The sequence below is a fragment of the Mastacembelus armatus genome, chromosome 10 (assembly GCF_900324485.2).
Source record: "Mastacembelus armatus chromosome 10, fMasArm1.2, whole genome shotgun sequence".
NCBI lineage: Eukaryota > Metazoa > Chordata > Actinopteri > Synbranchiformes > Mastacembelidae > Mastacembelus > Mastacembelus armatus.
The window spans coordinates 25,910,955-25,931,854 of record NC_046642.1 but is presented as its reverse complement, the minus strand read 5'-3'; the positions used below and the strand labels follow the sequence as shown (position 1 = coordinate 25,931,854).

At 43.2% G+C, this 20,900-nt stretch overlaps 1 protein-coding gene across 2 annotated transcripts; it reads right to left on the bottom strand.

Annotated features, from left to right (window-relative positions):
- Window positions 1–1,240: 1,240 nt before the first annotated feature.
- Window positions 1,241–20,119, bottom strand: LOC113144915 (F-BAR and double SH3 domains protein 1-like). Of its 2 annotated transcripts, none has more exons than XR_003297195.1 (21): window positions 19,999–20,119; window positions 19,393–19,490; window positions 19,202–19,247; window positions 17,886–17,959; window positions 17,292–17,436; window positions 16,886–17,022; window positions 16,136–16,199; window positions 15,573–15,701; window positions 14,932–15,054; window positions 11,621–11,716; window positions 11,334–11,450; window positions 8,228–8,332; window positions 7,426–7,581; window positions 6,906–7,028; window positions 3,899–3,982; window positions 3,588–3,732; window positions 2,858–2,958; window positions 2,425–2,538; window positions 2,106–2,204; window positions 1,959–2,014; window positions 1,241–1,837 (listed from the first exon to the last, which is right to left on the bottom strand). XR_003297195.1 is itself a non-coding variant. In XM_026331225.1 (21 exons), the coding sequence occupies exons 1-21, from the start codon at window positions 20,017–20,019 to the stop codon at window positions 1,787–1,789; spliced, it is 2,130 nt and encodes a 709-aa protein (XP_026187010.1). In that variant the 5' UTR covers window positions 20,020–20,119; the 3' UTR covers window positions 1,241–1,786. The 2 variants fall into 2 exon arrangements, 1 of the variants encoding a protein (XP_026187010.1); XM_026331225.1 differs by having other exon boundaries at window positions 2,106–2,250.
- Between the last annotated feature and the right edge of the window lie 781 nt (window positions 20,120–20,900).

Here is a 20,900-nt window from a genome sequence, read left to right as displayed (position 1 = left end):
GACCCTCACAATACGTTTGGGCCTGCCAAGTCTGTCCCGCTTCCTCCGCCAGTGGATCCAACTCACCACCAAGTGGTGATCAATTGACAGCTCTGCCCCGCTCTTCACCTGAGTGTCCAAGACATACGGCCGAAGGTCAGATGACACGACTACAAAGTCGATCATCCACCTACGGCTTGGTCAGTCGCCTACTCATTGTGCTCAGAGTAAAAGGAGTGCAAGGCAAACATCAAGCTATATATATGGGGTCTGTGTGAAGATGATACATTGATTAGTCTGGAAGGTGTGGTTCACGTGGGGGATAGGCACAAAAGCATGGGAAAGACATTGTTCGGTCTGAAATGTGAGGTGAGTGAGTGAGTGAGTGAATGAGTGAGTGAGTGAGTGAGTGAGTGAGTGGAGTGAATGAGTGAGTGAGTGAGTTGGGGTGGTGTGTATGGGGATGATTTCTGTCTGGTGGATGAATATAGTCTGGATACCCATTCATTTCCTATGGCGGTCACTTTTGACCGGGAACACCACAGGTGTAACAAGGTTGATTAAAACACTCAAAATTCAATGAAAGAGGTGGTCATCACTTTTATATGTTCAAGTGCATAGTGTGGAGGATATCATAAGGCCTTGAGGCAGTCAGATGTAAAACACAAAATTTATGAGTGTTTTAAGTTGTAAATCGGTCAGATTTGACCCGAACACAACAGGAAGGCTAGAAAAAGCCGGCAGGACCCCAGGTGCAGGCTGTGCAAAGATGCCCCTGAGACAATCCAGCACATAACAGCAGGTTGTAAGATGCTAGCAGGCAGGGCATACATGGAACGCCACAACCAAGTGGCCAGCATAGTGTACAGGAACATCTGTGCCGAGTATGGGCTGGAGGTCCCAAGGTCAAAGGTGGTGGAGAATGACCGAGCTAAGATCCTGTGGGACTTCCAGATACAGACTGACAAACAGGTGATGGCTAACCAACCGGACATAGTAGTGGTGGACAAACAGCAGAAGAAAGCCGTAGTGGTAGATGTCGCAATCCCAAGTGATAGCAACATCAGAAAGAAGGAACATGAGAAGCTTGAGAAATACCAAGGGCTTAAAGAAGAGCTAGAAAAGATGTGGAAGGTGAAGGCAATAGTGGTCCCCGTGGTAATCGGCACCCTCGGGGCTGTGACCCCCAAACTGGGAGAGTGGCTCCAACAGATCCCAGGAACAACATCAGAGCTCTCAGTCCAGAAGAGCGCAGTGCTAGGAACAGCTAAGATACTGAGAAGAACCCTCAAACTCCCAGGCCTCTGGTAGAGGACTCAAGATTGAGGAAGACACACACACACCACCCATAGGAGTGAGAAGGGAAAATTATATATAAAACACTAGATTTTTATATAATACTTAAATAATACACTTTTACTTTTTTTCATTGCACTATTTAAATGTTGTTTTACATACTTGGCATGGAGGATCAAAGTTGTGCTGCTGGCTATGTATACCTGCTGCACAAAACATATCTTTGCTTGTAAGGCTCATATGCTGATATCCTTCCATAGTAAGCCATTAGCCAAAACCCAAAGGTACACAGCAGCAACTTTTCAGTTTTCTTATATCTTACTTGGATATATTTCTAACCTTTTCCCAACTTTGAGACACATGCTTTAACTTTTGTATATGCTTTGTGTTCTCATGAAGACATATGAGAACACCTGACAGTTATAATACAGTGAAAGGCACAAAACAGTGGCTGTGGTCAAAACAAGGCATGTCTTTTTTATAAACCTTGACAGTGACTTCAGTCTTTGTCTCACTGTTGAGGTGAAGGCTTCTGTGTTGGAGGAGGAGGAGGTGCTCGGCACTAAAACAGTACAGCAGGAGGAGAGAAATGCACTGTCACTTTCCATCCATAGACACATTCTACAAATTTAGTCAGAAACCTCATTGTTGTCATGACATATTATTTTTCATTCAGCACATACTGGTCTTAGTCGACCACTGGGGATCTCTGGAGAGTTATTGTTTCTGCCTCCAGTGTCTGATGGGAAAAAAGACACAAAAAGAAAGAGACAACTGTTACCACTTTAGCTAATAACTAACTCACTGGAGTAAAGTTGGACTCCACTCACCTATTGTGTTTTCTGCCAGCCTTGGGGGAGAGACCTGATGTTTTTCCTCCACACAGACAGGGGGAGTAGCACTGGTACTACAGCCAGGACTTGAGGGGACTGGGATGGGGGGTGAGAAAGGAGGCATGTTTGGGGTGGGGAGATGCTGGAGAAATAAACAAAGCACCATCAAACTCGAAAGGTCACTAAGTTGAGTTGGACAAACGTCAGGAATAAATGGGATAAAGCTTTAAATTATTTGCTATGTGTAACCTTGTCTTCTAGAAAGGGTTTTGTTTATAGGATTATTCAGGAAACCAGACAGAAAATCCAGTCTCACCTCCTTCTCCTGCTTCTCCTCTTCGTCTCCTTCATTGTGTAACAGTTCTACCACCAGCGAAGGGAAAACCCCAATTCTTCCATTCAGCTCCCCCTCCCAAAAGCCATCATCCACCTAAAACATACAGTCACGCAATGTAGGAAGATACATCATATAAAACTTAAATGTTTACATAGTAAATAGATAAGGTGGGAGATATAAAATACTATCAGGGGTGCATATACAGTAAATCACTTTAGGTATGCTATGACAATAAATTCAAATTCAATTCACTGGAGCAAAGACCAAAAAAACTGCATTTCTCCCAGCCTCTAAAATTGACCTTCATTGAACATTGAACACTGAAGTCATTCAGTTTTGAAATTCATACTGCCTACAAGATAAATGTGCTAGATGCAGGCTCTTATTTTGAAATACATGTTACAACACAGACCTCTCCATGTCGACAGCATATCAGGTGAATTAATGCCCCCTCCTGGAATGACAGCTCCTCTGCACTCTGGGCTTGGTAGGAGTATAGAGCTCTGGCTAAACCTGAAACAAATCAGGCCTCATTATGAACAATGACATGCTACACCACCTTCTTCTATTCTCTAACCTGTTTACTTTGTCAGTGGCAACGGACATATTGTGCACAACCTCAGCAAGCACTGATAACATGATTCCTTACAATGGCCTCCACCTCTGATATATAGGTCTCTAATTTAATAATCTAGTCTTGTTTCTGTGCAGTACATAAGTAGTGTGATGCCAGTAGGCTTTTCTTGGAGAGGCTCATTCTCACTCGTGTTTGCTGTTTTTGGTATGCATGCAGTTTTTCTCTTATCGGTCTTACACTAATACAAAACCTTCTCCCAGTGATGCTAATATTCCAGTGGGCTGCAGCAACACAATCACCAAGCTGCTACCTAAGTCAAGTCAAGTAGCTGTTTTTTTAACGTGCATTAGCACTTCACCTTTTGAGTAAATTATCTCTGATGAGTTGTTCTGATGGATAATTATGAGAAACCGGAGTTTGAATTCAGGAAATTCTGATTGAATGTATAGTGGAAGATGACAAAGTTCTTTGCTGCCAGTGTAATGTAACAACACTGTATGGTAAGTGCAGAACACAATAATTAACACACACACACACACACACACACACACACACATATTCTGACCTCTGCTCCCTGCCTTCTCTTTAAGCCCAGTGGATGAGGTGGAGCTGAAGGAACTGTCCAGCTGCCCAGCGTCCTCTGCTGGCAGATACAGAAACTGCACATATCTCTCAGGAACGTAGCCCACCTGACCACATGAGTTACATGCCTGCAAAGACATAAACATGTAAACAGAGATACTGCTGAGACACTAGCAAGAATTGTATATCTTAAATAACAGGTTATTAACTTTGCATGTTAAAAAGCTATGTTTTCATTTCATAAAAGCTGATGTTGTCCTAATATGTGTGAACAAATAGCAGAGCAGCTCTTACCTTCAGCCAGTCCTCCATGTCTCCATCTTCGATTACTTGAAGCTCCTCTCCTTCCATGATTGACAGTTCATCAGCCTGGCTGGCCTAAAGGAAGTCATATGCTTTTGGCATTTTTATGTATTCTCCGGTGAAAGAACAATACTATTCAAATGCAGTGCCCTACATTGTGACATTAGATGTGGTCAAGCAGATTGGAAATACACTGCTCTTTTCTAAATTGACCAGCAGTTTTCAGTGTTTTCAGATAAGATATAAGATGAGAGTTTTTATTAAAATAATAATTTACCTTTTTCACATGAACTGTTGAGCAGGATTGTAAAAGTGCTGCTAAATGCTGATTTCTAGTTCTATGTAACAGTGGGTCTATCAACATATTCTGTGCCTGTGACTTTATTTTACTTTCTAAAATGTTCATTACCACAGCAATTAGACATGTTAAATCACTTTTCAATTAAAATGCTCCAGTCTCACACACTAAAACTCCCAATGATGAATATCCTTACGATGAATATCCCACAAATGATGAATTTACGATGATTATCCCCTCCTTGAACCGCCACCTTATCGTGGTGGAGGGGTTTGAGTGCCCGTATGATCCTAGGAGCTATGTTGTCTGGGGCTATATGTCCCTGGCAGGGTCTCCCAAGGCAAACAGGTCCTAGGTGACGGACCAGACTAAGAGCGGTTCTGTGACCTCTTATGGAAAGTCAAACGAGGATCGTGACGTCGCCCGGCATGGCGAAGCCGGGGCCCCACCCTGGAGCCAGGCCTGGGGTTCGGGCCCGTAGGCGAGCGCCTGGTGGCTGGGTCTCCCCCCATGGGGCCCAGCCGGGCAAAGCCCGAAAGAGCGACGTGGGGGGGATCCATAAGGGGCCGCTGCATAGTGGATCGGGCAGTGGTCGAGGACAGGGACCTCGGCGACCCGATCCCTGGATGCTGAAACTGGCTCTAGGGACATGGAATGTCACCTCACTGGGGGGGGGGGGGGCCTGAGCTTGTGCGGGAGGTCGAGCGGTACCGACTAGAGGTCCTGGACGTGGAACACTGGACCAGCTCTACACGCTCTCGAGGGTGCTCGAGGGTTCATGGGAGTTTGCCCAACCAGTCCACATGTGTTTCGTGGACTTGGAGAAGGCATTCAACTGGGTCCCTCGTGACATCCTGTGGGAGGTGCTCCAGGAGTATGGGGTCCGGGGCCCTTTGCTGGGGGCTATCCGGTCTCTGTACAAACGGAGCAGGAGCTTGGTTCGCATTGCCGGTAGTAAGTCAGACCTTTTCCCAGTACACTTGCTTTTTGCAGATGATGTTGTCCTGTTGGCTCCATCAAGCCAGGATCTCCAGCGTTCGCTGGGGCGGTTTGCAACCGAGTGTGAAGCGGCTGGGATGAGAATCAGCACCTCCAAATCCGAGGCCATGGTACTCAACCGGAAAAAGGTGGTTTGCCATCTCCAGGCCAGGGGAGAGATCCTGCCTCAAGTGTAGGAGTTTAAGTATCTCGGGGTCTTGTTCACGAGTGAGGGAAGACGTGAGATTGACAGACGAATCGGGGCATCGGCAGCAGTAATGCGGTCAGTGTACCGGTCAGTTGTGGTGAAGAAGGAGCTGAGCCGGAAGGCGAAGCTCTCGATTTACCGGTCAATCTACGTTCCTACTCTCACCTATGGTCATGAGCTCTGGGTCATGACCGAAAGAACGAGATCGCGGATTCAAGCAGCTGAAATGAGCTTCCTCCGCAGGGTGGCCGGGCGCTCCCTTAGAGATGGGGTAAGGAGCTCGGTCACCCGGGAGGAGCTCGGAGTAGAGCCGCCGCTCCTCCACATCGAGAGGAGTCAGTTGAGGTGGCTCGGGCATCTGTTTCGGATGCCTCCTGGGCGCCTTCCTGGGGAGGTGTTCTGGGCATGTCCCACAGGGAGGAGGCCCCGGGGAAGACCCAGGACATGCTGGAGGGACTATGTCTCCCGGCTGGCCTGGGAACGCCTCAGTGTCCCCCCGGAAGAGCTGGAGGAAGTGTCCAGGGAGAGGGAAGTCTGGGTATCCCTGATTCGGCTACTGCCCCCGTGACCCGGCCCCGGATAAGCGGTAGAAGATGGATGGATGGATGATGAATTATGATGAATACCCCACGAAGCCAATTGTATGACTTGCAATGACGTGTGAGGCCCTGATCATATGGCTGTGTAGAGAAGGTGTGCTGTAGTGGATTTGCAGGCAGTAAAAACCCACTAAAGCTGGATACACACCAGACGATTTTATGACAGTTTGGGGCCTGATTTGGGGGCATGGCCCGATTTGAGGCTTGTTGCATTGATCGTAAATATCAAACATGTTTGACATTTATGATTCTTGATCAGCGATGCCCTGCTGGAATACCTTTAGTTGTCATTGATGGTGAACAACCTGGGAAACATCGCCAACCAGCAGTTGCATACTTTTACAGCTCACAAACATGACAGTGAATCAAAACAAAACCAGGACATTGAAAAAAAAGACGACCTTGATCAATTATGGCAACAGCATGAGTGTCATTTTAACGTATTATGTAGGACATACCACAATAGGACCAACACGGAAAAAATGTGGGTCACATAGTCATGTTTGATCGCACCTGGTCTGAAATCTCATGTCTGTGAAATTTCAAACATGCAATCATTACTACAAACTACAAAATGTGTGTGGTCACCTGGTCTGGTCGAGTCGTTTAATGTGTGTTCAGAGGATTATAATGTTAAAAATTGGCTGAAACTGTCCTTATGTCTGTAGACACTCACATTTTTTAAATCAGTGAAGATTTGAAAATCATCTGCTGTGTAGCCAGCCTAAGACACAGGTGCAATCAAGGGCCACTGTCCAGTTTGTTTTCAAACTACCCTACCCACTGTTGAGTATCTGGATCAGGCGTGTTCAGCCAATCAGAAGCTGCAAGGGCAGGGATAGTTGGAAAAGAAGCAGGACAGTGGCCCTTAAGGACTGAAGTAAGGAGTACAAATGTATATTTTTTGTGGAATACCTGATAGCTATAAACAACTCTACAGGCTGCAGGGTAAACACACACTCCAGATGCCGATACAGGATCTGCAAAAATATCTCCATTCTCATCATCCTCAAAGTCAGTCAGCTCAAACTCATCCTCCTGGAAAAAGCAAACACATTGTGACACTGGCATTGTACTCACATTATCAAATGACAAAAAAATGAATCCTTCTCAGTGTAGTTCCCCTCCAAATGTTGGCTTTTTTAAATTAGAAAAGGTCCCACCTCACTGGGTAATGAATGTATACATTTATTATTATCTCAACTCAGCCAGAGCAGCTGCAATCAGAGTCTGCTGAATAGCAGAGTAATGTGTAGTATGTATGCACATCTGTGCATTTAATGCAGAATGAAGACAAGGAAAGCATTTAATTCGGTGGATGTGACAGAGCTCACCAGCCCAAAGGCCACTGAGCCACCACAACTCCTAACAGCTTTCCACCTCATTACGAGGAATTCAAGGTATTAGTACTGTGCGTGTGCATGTGTTTTCATACTGAGAAATCCTCAGTAGACTTCCTCTGTTCACTGAGCCGTCTCTCTCTCTCTAGCTCCTCCTCTGCCTGGTTCATGGCGTTGTTAAGCCACAGTTCGATTCCTGTGACGCTGTCTGACAACAAAGCCAGACGGGCTTCTGCCTTCACCCTGCTGAGCTGAGAGGAGGAAGAAGACAAGACAGATCCTGCCTGAGAATAATCAGATTTTTAGGTACTGACAAGTATCAAAGTGATATTTACATCGAATGATGTAAAATATATGAGTCACCTTTGACCTTCCAGAATTAAGGCTGTGAGGGGGATGCAGTGATTATATTTTTGGAGGTCAGGAGTACAAACCACTAGGAGTTGCAGTTACTTTCTAAATGCAATTTTTAACACTACTCATGATCCTAAGTCTCAATGATTATATTAAAGTTTTTCCTTATAAGGATCAAAGAAAGTAACATTCTCTATTCCTATTTTCCTCTATTCTCTATCTTTCTATTCCTGCTTGTGTGTTTCATTAATGCCTAGGTAACTATTTTTACAGTCTGCTTGCAAAAATGCCTTTACTTAGGTACATATATATATATCTCTATATAGAGATATATATATATGTATGTATGTATATATCATCAGTTGTTCAGCTCAGTTCACAGATGATTCTATAATTTTGCTTCTTGAGATGTTTGATTATTGTAAATAGGAGGCTGAGAGCAGAATGCTGAGGTAAAGGGCATAAAATACACTGTGGCTAATTCACTTGTTTGATTTAATCACTTACAGTTAAAACAGTTAAAAACATATCCAAAACGAGTACCTTGGCTTTCCTGATGCTATCCTGCACCTCAGCTATCTTTTGCTCCACATTGAGCCCTGTCTCCCCCGACAAGACCTTTAGCCGCTCCTTTAACATCTGCAGAGCCTGCCAGAGAAATGTGGCATAACAATTCATATTAGAATCAGAATCAGAATCAGAATGAGCTTTATTGCCAAGTGTGTGAGCACACACACACAAGGAATTTGTTTAGGTACAGGGGGGGTACTCCAGTGCAAACAGACATAGATACAGATGCTACAGGGGTAAAAACAGTAAACATAAATGCTACAGAAACAAATGCTATAAAAAACTAAAAAAAAAATGCACAGATAACCTGAAGACAGAATGTAAGGGGAACTAGGTGGTGTGCAAAGAGCAAAAGGTGCCAGTGACATAGTGCATAGGGCAGGTGGTAGGAGGGAATGGTGGAGAGCTATGAGTTTAAGAGTTGGATGGCCTGAGGGAAGAAGCTTCCTTTGTGCCAGGCTGTCTTGATGTTTGGAGCTCTGAAGCGCCGTCCAGAGGGAATGAGCTGGAAGAGGTGGTGGCTCGGGTGGGTGGCATCCAGAGTGATTTTCTGAGCTCTTTTTCTCACTCTGGAGGTGAACAGGTCTTGGAGGGTGGGTAGGGGAACACCGATGAGCTTCTCAGCAGTCCGAACTGTTCTCTGAAGTCTTAGGATGTCTGATTTAGAGGCAGAACTAAACCAGACAGTGATGGAGGAGCACAGGACAGACTCGATGACCGCTGAGTAGAACTGGGTCAGCAGCGTCTGTGGAAGGTTGAACTTCTTCAGCTGGCGCAGGAAGTACAACCTCTGCTGGGCCTCCTTCATGATGGAGTCGATGTGGAAGTTCCACTTCAGGTCCTGAGAGATGGTGGTGCCCAGGAACCTGAATGACTCCACTAGTGCCACAGTGCTGTTCATAATGGTGAGAGGGGGGTGGGTGGGGGCATTTCTCCTGAAGTCCACAGCCATCTCCACTGTTTTGAGCGTGTTTAGCTCCAAGTTGTTGTGACTGCACAGCAAGCCAGCTGCTCCACCTCCTGTCTGTATGCAGACTCTTCACCGTCCTAGATGAGACCAATGACAGTGGTGTCATCTGCAAACTTCAGGAGTTTCACAGAGGAGTCATGGGAGGTGCAGTCGTTTGTGTAGAGGGAGAAGAGCAGTGGGGAGAGAACACACCCCTGGGGGGCGCCGGTGCTGGTGGTGCGGGAGCCAGAAGTAAATTTCCCCATCCTCACTAGCTGTTGCCAATCCGTCAATGGTGTTGAATGCCGAGCTGAAGTCCACAAACAGAATCCTTACATAAGTCCCTGGTTTGTCCAGATGTTGCAGGATGTAGTGCAGCCCCATATTGACTGCATTATCCACGGACCGATTGGATCGGTAGGCAAACTGCAGGGGGTCCAGGAAGGGTCCAGTGACGATCTTCAGGTGGGCCAACACCAGTCTTTCAAAGGACTTCATGACCACAGATGTCAGAGCCACTGGTCTGTAGTCATTGAGTCCCGTGATTTTTGGCTTCTTGGGGATGGGAGTGTCGGAGCGGGGGAGAGGGGGTTGATGGTTGGAGGTGTTAATGGTTGCTCTGGAGGACAATCAGAGCGGGTGGGGGGTGATTCAAATCTGCAATAGAACTCGTTCAGATCGTTCACCAGGGTTTGATTGCCTATTGAGGAGGGGGATGGAGTCCTATAGTTGGTTATTGTCCTCAGGCCTCTCCACACTGAAGCAGAGTCGTTAGCTGTAAACTGGTTTTCCAGCTTTTTGGAGTAGCTCCTCTTAGCTGCTCTGATCTCCTTATTCAGTGTGTTCCTGGCCTGATTATACAAGACCCGATCACCACTTCTGTAGGCATCTCCTTTGGCTTTACGAAGCTGTCTGAGTTTTCCAGAGAACCACGGTTTGTCGTTGTTGTATGTTAAGAAGGTCCGGGTGGGAATGCACATGTCCTCACAGAAACTGATGTAAGATGTAACAGAGTCCGTGAGTTCGTCCAGGTTTGTGGCAGCAGCTTCAAAAACACTCCAGTCAGTGCATTCAAAGCAGGCTTGTAGCTCCTGCTCTGTTTCCCTGGTCCATCTCTTGACAGTTCTCACTACAGGCTTAGCAGATTTGAGCTTTTGCTTGTATGTTGGTATGAGGTGGACCAGACAGTGGTCAGAGAGTCCTAAAGCTGCTCTGGGGACGGCGTGATATGCATCATTTATTGTGGTGTAGCAGTGGTCCAGAATATTGCCCTCCCTGGTGGGGCACTTGATGTGCTGCTTGAATTTGGGCAGTTCGTGGCTCAAGTCCGGGTGTTGCTGCTCCGTGTTTGCGATCTCCTCAGCCAGCTGATGCAGCGCGTCGCACACGCGCGCTTGCGGGGGAATGTAAACACTGACCAGAACGCACGAGGAAAACTCCCGCGGCGAGTAGAAGGGTTTACAGTTAATGAAAAGCGCTTCCAGGTCAGGACAGCAGATCTTCCTCAACACTGTTACATCTGTACACCACCTCTCACTGATGTAAAAGCATGTCCCACCACCGCGCGATTTCCCCGTTGCGTCTGAGTTGCGGTCCGCTCTGATCAGCTGGAATCCGGGTAGATGGAGCGCGCTGTCCGGTATGGCTCCATTAAGCCAGGTCTCCGTGAAACACAGAGCAGCAGAGTTCGAAAAGTCCTTGTTTATCCGGGTAAGCAGGTGTATTTCGTCCATCTTGTTGGGTAGAGAGCGGAGGTTCGCCAGGTGTATGCTGGGCAGTGCTGTCCTGAGGCCGCGCTGACAAAGTTTCACCAGCGCGCTTCCCGCGTTTGCGCTTCCTGAGAAGCGCAGCCGCTCCGCCAACTAAAACACTCAACAAAACGTCCGAGTGTGCAAAAATTGGAGGAAAAATATCCTGGGAGTGCTGCCGAATGCTTAGCAGTTCAGCCCGAGTGAAACTTAATAAGTTACAGAAACAAAGTGCAGGACAAACTAACAAAAATAACAAAACAACTGGAGAGCTCCAGACCGAGGCAACCGTCCGCGGCGCCATCTTGATACAAAAACTACTATTAACTACATTCATTGCATTTTTTGAATGGAAACAGGAAAAACTCAGTCAAAGTCTCACCCTCTCTCCATGGGTGATGATCTTATAGTCTTTGGCAGCTTTTGTAACCCACTTCTTGGCCTCTTTAACCAGACAACCTTCTGCTTCTGATGCATGGACGTCCTGCAGCGAAAACACCTGTATAACAAGAGATCATTTGTCATGTGGCATCATTCAGCTCTCTGGTACATGTTTTTTTTTTTTTTTTTTTAGAAATCTCATAAAGTAGCAAGTTGTTTCTTTTTGCATGTTTTCCTTGGAACCTCAAAGCTGCTTTGCCAAAATATTACACAGAAATACACAACCACCTTGTCACGTAGTGCAGGTTGGAAGGAGAATTCAGGTGTTTGGCTGAAGGAAACAGATTCCTGTAGAAACTGCTGAACATTTCTCTCTCTGGTCACCTGAAAAAAACAACAATCAATGTTAACGTGTTAACCAGAAAGAACAAAAACCTTTATTCCTATACCCTATTGCCTGAGAAAAAACCCCACTGTCTCTTACCATCACTGTGGAATTTGTCAGAAATCTCTGAAATGGCTTTCCTGGCTCTGTGTGGGCAATGGGAGCCACCAAAGCAGCCTGAGTTTGTTTTAACCAAACAAGTGTAGATGAACAACAGTGCAGTGTTTTCACTCCCTCCAGACCAGCATTAAAGGCATTTTCAAGGGTACCACCCTGGAGGTGCACTCACATCTTGTGTATGTGTTGAATTTCTCTGTAAACTTCCTCCTTAATCGTCAACCTTACCCTTCAAGTGACCCTCTTAAGCTACGTTCATATTACCTGAAAAAGTGGCCCAAATCAAAATGTTCTAATCTGATATTTTCACTGAAAGGTGAATAAACCAACTCAGATGTTTTCAGACCAGATTATATTTGGTCTTCGATCTGAATCATATCTGATCTCTGACTATGCAAGTGCTGTTAGCCAAGCCAAGCCAAACTGGAAGAAACAACCAAAGATTAATATGATCTGACTAAGAAATCAAAAATGAGCTCTGAGACCTGTGATATGAGCACAGTCTTATTCCATTTGTTTAAAATTATTCTGATTGGATTTGGTTATTACATTAAATCATATTTTGAAAATGTGTTGTTCAAAAGAAAAGAACAGACTCTTGGTTTTGACCTGGATCAGACTTTCAGTTGCACATTGAAAAATAATTTTGAAATAAAGGGGATTTATTCACCCTTGAACATTTTACAACAGTAGTAATCAACAAGTTATCAACAAAAGGACTCTAAAAGAGGTCAACAAAGGATAACTCAACTCAGAAAAAATATAAACCATATGTAGACCTGCGATGGACTGGTGACCTGTCCAGGGTGTACCCCTGCCTTTCACCCAAAGAGAGCTGGGATAGGCTCCAGCAGATCCCTGTGACCCTGGTTAGGAATAAGGGGGTATAGATGGATTAGCTACCCATTAAGGCTTTCATTATAATAAAGTAAAAATATAAAAAATTCCCCCCATCACAATATGAAATGACACACTAATCAGAACCAGTCAAAGGTAGAAGAGGTTGTTCTGCAGCTTGTTCTGCCCCAGGGGCATCATTCACATCATTACACAGAGGGACACTGTGCACGGTTGCAAAAGTTGTACAGGACAATACAGACAAGTATTACATTTATGCTCCATGTGGTTCCACTCAGAATTTTCTGAGGCTGATGATGACGCCTGGCAAAGGAACAAGTCACTTTACCCTTCAGGACTTCAGGCTAGGAGGAGGTATGGCAATTGTTTTTGAAAAGGATTTTAAATGCAAGCAGCCTTCCTTTTTACCTACATTTCACAGTTTTGAACTGGCCGTTATTGAAATTTGTCTGTCTAATCCAGTACTGTGTGCTGTCATCTATCAGCGTCCTAGATATAATAAGGATTTTATTAATGACTTCTCTGACTTTTTGACTGGGATTATGCTGAACTACGACCATGTCCTCATTTTTGGAGATTTTAATATTCATGTGTGTTGCTCTGATAAACCCATGTTGAAGGACTTTTAAAATATTGTTGCCTCTTTTAATTTGGTGCAGTTTGTTACTGACCCTACTCATGATCAAGGCCACACATTGGACCTTGTTCTAAAGTGAAGTCTGACCCCTGGCTCAACGATGGAACCCGTGCTGTTTTTGACCATTTCCAACCAGTAACTATGACACAACTAGATGTGTTTGGCGTTCCTAATCCTTCAGGTTTCCCTTGCAATCCTGCTAGAAAAGAAGTTTTCCCTTGTATAGGCCATTTGGTCCTTAATATTATTAATAGTAGTCTATTGTCTGGTGTGGTTCCTTCCAGTTTCAAGCATGCAGTAGTGCAAACACTAATTAAAAAGCCTGGTCTTGATCCCTCTGTGCTGGCTAACTATAGACCTATCACTAGGTCATAGCACGGAATCATCTTTAATTAGGGTTTTTAATTATATATTTTTTTGAGTCTGACGCTGGCGATTTTGTGGTCCTGATTCTCCTTGATTTATCTGCTGCTTTTGACACAGTTGACCACCACATTTTGATTTCTCACCAGCATGATGTTATGGGTATCCGTGGCCCTGCTTTGGAGTGGTTTAGATCTTATTTGGCAGCTAGAACGTTCTCTGTGGGTCTTGCTGGCTTTGAATCCCCCTTTGCTCCTCTGTCCCACAGGGTTCAGTTTTGGGGCGTTTGCTCTTTTCGCTCTACTTACATCTGGGTTTCATCCTCAGACACCATGATGTATCGGTTTATTTTCCATTGAAATGAAAAGAGGCTTTTTCAATTGCACGTTTATTTGCATGTCTTAACGACATTAAAGCTTGGATGTACTGAACCTTCTCCACTTTAATGACTCCAAGACTGAAGTAATACTGTTTGGTCCTAGCACTTCCAGTGAGTCTCCCTGTGTAAATCTCGGCCCCTTGACATCCTGTCTTAGACCACTGGTCACTAATCTTGGCTTGCAATGGATGCAGAGGTTACTTTTTTGTTTTTATTTTTTTGTTAACCATTGGATGATAACCCTTTTTGTGATTTAAAACAAATGTTTAAAAAAATCCACAAATTTGTAATGCATCTGTTTATTTGTTGTGAGTCAAATGGGGTCTGATTCTTCATATTGTTCGTCATTGTTGCTCCTCCATTTTGATTTGTATTCCATTTCAGAGTGCTGGTTTGGTAATACTCAAAAGTTTGTGTTTCTGCACAAAGTTGATCCAATCCAAAGTTGCTTTGAAAAACCAGCACAAAAGTGATGGATTACTTGATCTTGGATAGCAAAGCGCCTGATCATCAGAACACATCTCACTGTCCCTCTTCTCTTGCATCTTTGCCCCTATCCTTTCTATCTTAGCTTGTTTCTACATTTCCATCTTGATCACCCCCTCTCTGTCTGCTACCTTCCCAGGAAACCTCTGCTCCCCCCACTACTGTATGTTCTCTAGAGACAAGGTGAGAAATGTCTTATGTCTGGTTTCTCAGAAGTGGGATACTTGGCATGAATGAACTCAGGCGTGGAGAGAACTGATTTTTAGACCTTTCACCCATTGAGTAGCTTTGAACTGAGACCATCAAAACACATGGTTAAGGTTCACTCTAGTTCACAGAAAACACTCAGCTGAATGCACACACACATACTGCACCTTAGAAATGCTGTCCCACATCCTGCTGTACTGCTTGTGTGTGGAGAGACAGGTGTCCATCTCCGTCCCACACAGCAGGGTAAAATGGCTTCTTAAATCATCATAAACATCTCCATCCATTTGCTGATAAGGAAAATTAAGGGCAAGAGTCACATTTCATAAGATCAAATTGTTTCATCACCATTTTTCATCACAGATTTTCTCACATGCCCATGGTCAGATTGAATTACAGATAAGGAAATTTCAATTTGGGCTCCTTAGTCCTTAGTCATTTCTGTCAGTTTCTTCTTAGCTGCAACTTCCTGTTAAGTGCAGTACACATAGGAAACTATACACTCAGAGTGAATCATAGTTTGTAGCACTGAGTTGATTGCTGGTGGTGATGAACTGAAATGCATTCTGTTCAGAGGCTTTTCTAACATCCCAATAAACAGATCAGCTAAACTTGTTACAAATTTCATTGTCTTTCTGTGGAACATGAAGCAAAGTGCTCCAGTCCCGTACGCCTTTTTTTATTTCTAAGTGTAACACATTACAAGCTACAGAAAAGACCAACATTCTGCAATACTTTAGAAAATAACGCAACCTATGTTCTGATACTGAACTAATACAGTGACTTCATGTCATGGTGTGTGTGTTACCTTCATGATACGTGGTAATTCATTAGTGTAGTAGTGCTGGTGGTGGGCATTGACTGCAGCTAACAACAGCAGGTATTCATTACGAATTTCAGTCAGACGGTCATCACACTCTTTCAACCTGGCAGTAAGCTGTACACACACAAAAACACATACTTGTTTTCATCCTTTGTGGGGACTTTTCATTGACTTATATTAATTTCCCAGAGACTTAAACTGACCTTAACCATAACCACTATCTGCCTAACCCTAACATTAACCCTAACCTCACCTTAACCTGAACATAATCATAACCATCCACCAAGTCAGCACCATAAAATTTAATCAGTTACATGGTGGGGACCAACATTTGGGCTCTATAAAGAAGACTCCCCAGTATGAGTGTGTAAGCAGAAATAGGAACAAATATTTATAGTTACCACTCTAAACCACAAAAACTAAACTTCAGTCTTACACTACTGCATTTATGACCAATTAAGGCTAGACTTTAAGAAAGACTTGACCTGGGAATATCAGGCATATGTTGTAGTAATGTTATGTGAGATAAAGAAGCCACAACTGGTTACCTTGGTATTCATCTTATGTAGTCCTGTTTTAAAGTGAAAAATCCCATGTTCACTCTTTCTGGATCTGGAAAACGAAGTGAAAACAAATTGAGAAAATGTGAGATACACAATAAAAATATTGTAATTTCTGTTCTATACACTGCATAAACTCTGACAAACCTAATGTTTCCTTTCCAAAGTGTATAATGCACCGCTTAATCAGTTTGCTGATCATATCACTGATTATTTTACAGCAAAGGTAATTATTGTATGGATTTATCGTCTGATCAGCAATTCACATTGTGTGATGTTATAGAAACATAGGACTAAGCGTCTGATAATCTGGTTTAAAAGGCAGGGCCGTTACGGACTTTGGTTACCGCTAATGAAAAATGTAGTGCATATCTATATAATCTGTTTTGTTGTGTGTGTGTTTCCTGCTGTAGGAGGTGGAGTAGTTATTTAATAAATTTGTAGAAAATCTGTTAAAAAGATATCATGTCAGCAGCTGAGCTATAAGGTGTTTAAAATGAGCACGTCACAGCAGTTTTAGAGACCATCTGGACCTATTTATTGGAAACAAAAGAGGAGACTTTTTCTATGTGTCTAATAATACTCTAGATACCTTTCAACAATCAGCACAGATGTGCACTTTACCTGCAATGTCCATGAAAAAATGTGCCTGCCAAAAATGTGTGAAGCCATTTATCTTTATCATGAAATGTAATACTCTTCTCCCCTTCTTTTCATTTTTCTCAGCAACAAACTGACCTGGTCTGTGCATCAGCAGCTTTGTCTCTGACAACACTGGCAATGTGGCTGAGTTGGTCGTAGCGTTTCCTGATCCTGTGCAGCTCGCGCACAGCATCCACCACCTCAGCCTGTACCTTCTGGAGCCGCTCCAGGCCCTTACACACACACACACACACACACACACACACGCACGCACGCACGCACACACGCACGCACACACACACACACACACACACACACCCCAAAATGAACCATCAGTGTTCTTTGTTAGATATTATAAGATCACAGTGTGTGTTGTGATTCTGAAAATGCCCAGAATGAGTTTTGAACAGTATGCTTTACTATTCAAAACTCATTCTGGGCATACTGTATAGGGCATAAAGCACTATACTGTGTGTGTAGCCTACAGTGTGAGGAGTTTCACCCTCTTAGTGCGAATGTCCTTTGCATTATGGAAACTTCTGGAGACTTGTCCAATCAGTCTGCGGTATCCCTCTGCAGCAGCAAGTCGTGATGCGGCAGTCTGTGCTGTAGCATCTACCAATGACCGCCATACAGCAAATACACTTCTGAAAACACACATCAGCATCAAAGACTCACAATCACAATTCTGGTGCTTTACCATTTGGCAGTCATTACATATGATAGTGAAATTGGAAATTCAGGAAATTCTTGGAAATTCAGTCTACTTGCTGGGATGCATTATGTTGCCGATATTTCATCAATACTTTTTATGCTGTAGCTACTTGTTTCTGCCACCCTGTCATTTACTTATTACTTTACTAGTTTTCATTACTGCCTGTCTGCAAGCCAATACCATTATTATGCATGATAAACTTCATTGGCCCTGTCCCCCTGTGTATATTTGGATCCTTTCTGCCTGTTCTTCATACTTTCTGTACTTACGCAAAAGTACGTCAGAACAGTCAAACACAGCAGTCTAGTGGTTGGCTGCTTGAATTAAAACCACTCAAAAAAGTGAAGGAGACTAGAGCTGATAGAATGTATGTGTAGTTACCCAGAAGTGATGGTGTCTGTATTTCCTCTTTGCCAGTCTCTCTTCTGGTGCTGGACAGCTAACCTCTGAAGAGCCTGAAAAGGCATTACAACCAAAAGAAAAGACAACACAAAGTCCTTTAACTGAGAAACAGGTGGGCCTCACTCATGCATTCCCTTTTCGTACTGTGCAGCATACATGTCATTCTTTTTCATAAAATGTGTGCATTTAGCATAACAATGCATTGCACTATTTTGTAGAGTGTCCAAAAACAACAAGTCCCAATGGCATTTGATTTTCCTGTGATTTCATGTCCACTTCCTGTCTTGTGTTATCACGATATGCTCCATGAATTGGCCCCGTTTGCCACCTCGCTGAGGTCGTAAGATGCATTTTATTAAAAGCAGCCGAAAGACTCACATTTGATTCAGATGTAGCCCTCTTTCTCCTGGATGTGTTATCCTCTAAAGCTAATAGTTTCTTCATGGTTTGTAAAGCAGCAGAAAATACACTAGTCATGAAAGCTTTAAGGTCACATTTTCAGTTTTTATTAGTTTTTACTTTCATGATTTGCTATTTTCATAGCTGACTAAGGCCTTATTTTAGATTTTATATGATACAGTTTTTTGCAGTCACAGTATCCTCATGTCAAAATGTGAATTTTTGTTATATAGGGCTAGCATGCTAACATGTCACTGTGTAGTTTTACATTTCTACTGTATATTCTCCATTTTCTGTCTCATGGCTCCATCCTATTGTAAAAAAATGTTAGCTCTGTTTCCTATTTCCTGTTGTTCTATGTTCTTATTATATTTTAATTGTAAACACGTTGATGGTTATTCTTTATTTTTATTGCTGCTATGTTCACTTATCCTATCTATCCCAGCTCATGTTATGACCCAGTTATCATATTATTTGTAAAAATGACAGCACAATGATTTTTCTTTCTATTCCTGGTCTATAAATTTTTGCATGCATTTGTTAGTATCCGTATAGGCACACACAATCATCACATGTTCAAACACCTGTACTGCATGTGGCACATTCTTCACCATGGTGGAAAACACATAAACTAGAGCTTCATGGAAACAAATCAAAACAGATGAAATGAGAGTTAAAATGAAATGATAGAAAAGATGGCATGACATCACAGTGTGCTGAAACATACTAACACAGAGAGATATACGAGACAGCCAACAAACAGCACTCAGCTACTGATTTGGGACCTCAAATCAATAAATAAGTAGCATTTCCAGTAAAAAAATAAAATAAAATAAAAAACGAGGGGTTCCAGAAACAGAACTAATAGTGCACCAGAATAGCTTATGTTTCCTCACCTGACCATACTCTTTTTCTATAGCTGCTCGTTGCTTACTGAAGGACCTTTGGGGACACACAAATTAACATTAACAGAAGCATAATTCAACACGCATTCATACTCCCATTTCTGTATTGACCTCTGTGCCTATCATTAAATTGACATGGATGATTTCCGTCATGGTGTGGTGAGGTACAGGGACCACAGTACCTGATCTCCTCCAGAAGTTCAGTGTCCAGATGTTGTTTGGACTGCAATTTACTGAGCTGCTCTGAAAACATCAGTTTCACCTGCTGGCTTTCCTTTACCTACATGCACACACACATACAGTAAAGGGACCATTCTACCATTCTGTATATCTGACAAAACACTCACTGAAAAAACATGTTTGTGTGAATTATTAAACACTGGATATGAGCTGACTGTGCTGTCAACGATAGTTCACAGAAGCAGAATCGGCTTTATTGGCCACACACTGTGTATGCATACAAGCGATCTGCTCTTGGTGTTACTCACACAGCGTTCCTAACAGTTGCAATGTTAATGGCAACTCTGTGTGTGTATAAAATCCAACTCTGACTGGAGAGCAAAATTTATTTTATACCAAATACCATACAAAGACTACATTTAATGATTTTTGTATTGCATCCTTTGTAAATGCATTTATTTTTGTATTAGTGTTATAATATAAGAGTAACAACTTAAAGGAACATTGGTTTGAGGGTCAGAGATGAAAGTAGTGGAGTGTGTAAGCAGCAAGCACTCTGTACATTATATTAGCTCTTCTTCCACATTACACTCACAGCACTGTCTTACCTTTCTGGGTGGTGGTTGCATGGTTGGATGCTGATAGTGTCCGTTATCGTCTCGGTTATTGTGTTAGCTTGTTTCAGCTCTAGTATGGTGTACTTCCTCAATTTTCTGACACATGTGCAACTCTCTCTCTCTCTCTCTCTCTCTCTCTGTCTCCCTCTCTCTTTCTCTGTCATTGTGGTGCTGTCTTGAAGAAGACCATTAGAGGGAGGCAGAGTCCAGTGACTTTGTGTTTAAATTTGAGCTTTAGGTCCTTTTTAAAAGCCATGGCCGTAAATGAGTCAAATAACTGGGAGAAGCTCGCCTGTTAATTTATCTGTAATTAATCTGGTTTAATGCTGCATCTCTGTATTTAGCCTGATGGCTTTGGAGGGAAAATGTATCATGTTTCTATGTTTATAATCCTTCCAACCATTACACTTTTTCTTATCCAGGGCCATGGGGGAAGGTGCACACAATCCCAGCTGACTTTGGTGAGTGGTAAGTACACCCTGGACAGGTCACCAGTCTATTACAGGGGTGATTTAGAATGACCAGTCAACATAATCTGTATTTGGATTGTGGGGGTAAACCGGAGTATCTGGGCAAAACCCACGCAGACAAAAGGAGAATGTGCAACACCACACAGAAAGGCCCATGTTTGATGAGGATTCAAAACCAGAACCTTCTTGTTGTGAGGTGACGGTGCTAACCACTGCATTACCATGACACGCATGTTTATATCTTTCCAGAATATGGATGTTTTTTGGACACAACCTTCTCTTTACCTGTAGACCTTTGTGTCAAATCACATACAGAAATAAAGTCAGATACAAGACACAATGTTAATTTAATTATTTGTTTTTTTGTTGTAATGTCGTAAATAAAAGATAAAAATGTAATGATGACATAGCTGAATAACCTTG

Excerpts from the sequence above, each read along its gene's own strand:
- LOC113144915 (XM_026331225.1), bottom strand. The coding sequence starts at position 20,019 with ATGCAACCACCACCCAGAAAG. Across the intron at positions 17,023-17,291 it reads AGGACATTCGCACTAAGAGG|GGCCTGGAGCGGCTCCAGAA; the intron begins GTGAAACTCCTC and ends TGTGTGTGTAAG. Across the intron at positions 2,539-2,857 it reads TATGCTGTCGACATGGAGAG|GTGGATGATGGCTTTTGGGA; the intron begins GTCTGTGTTGTA and ends TGTATGTTTTAG.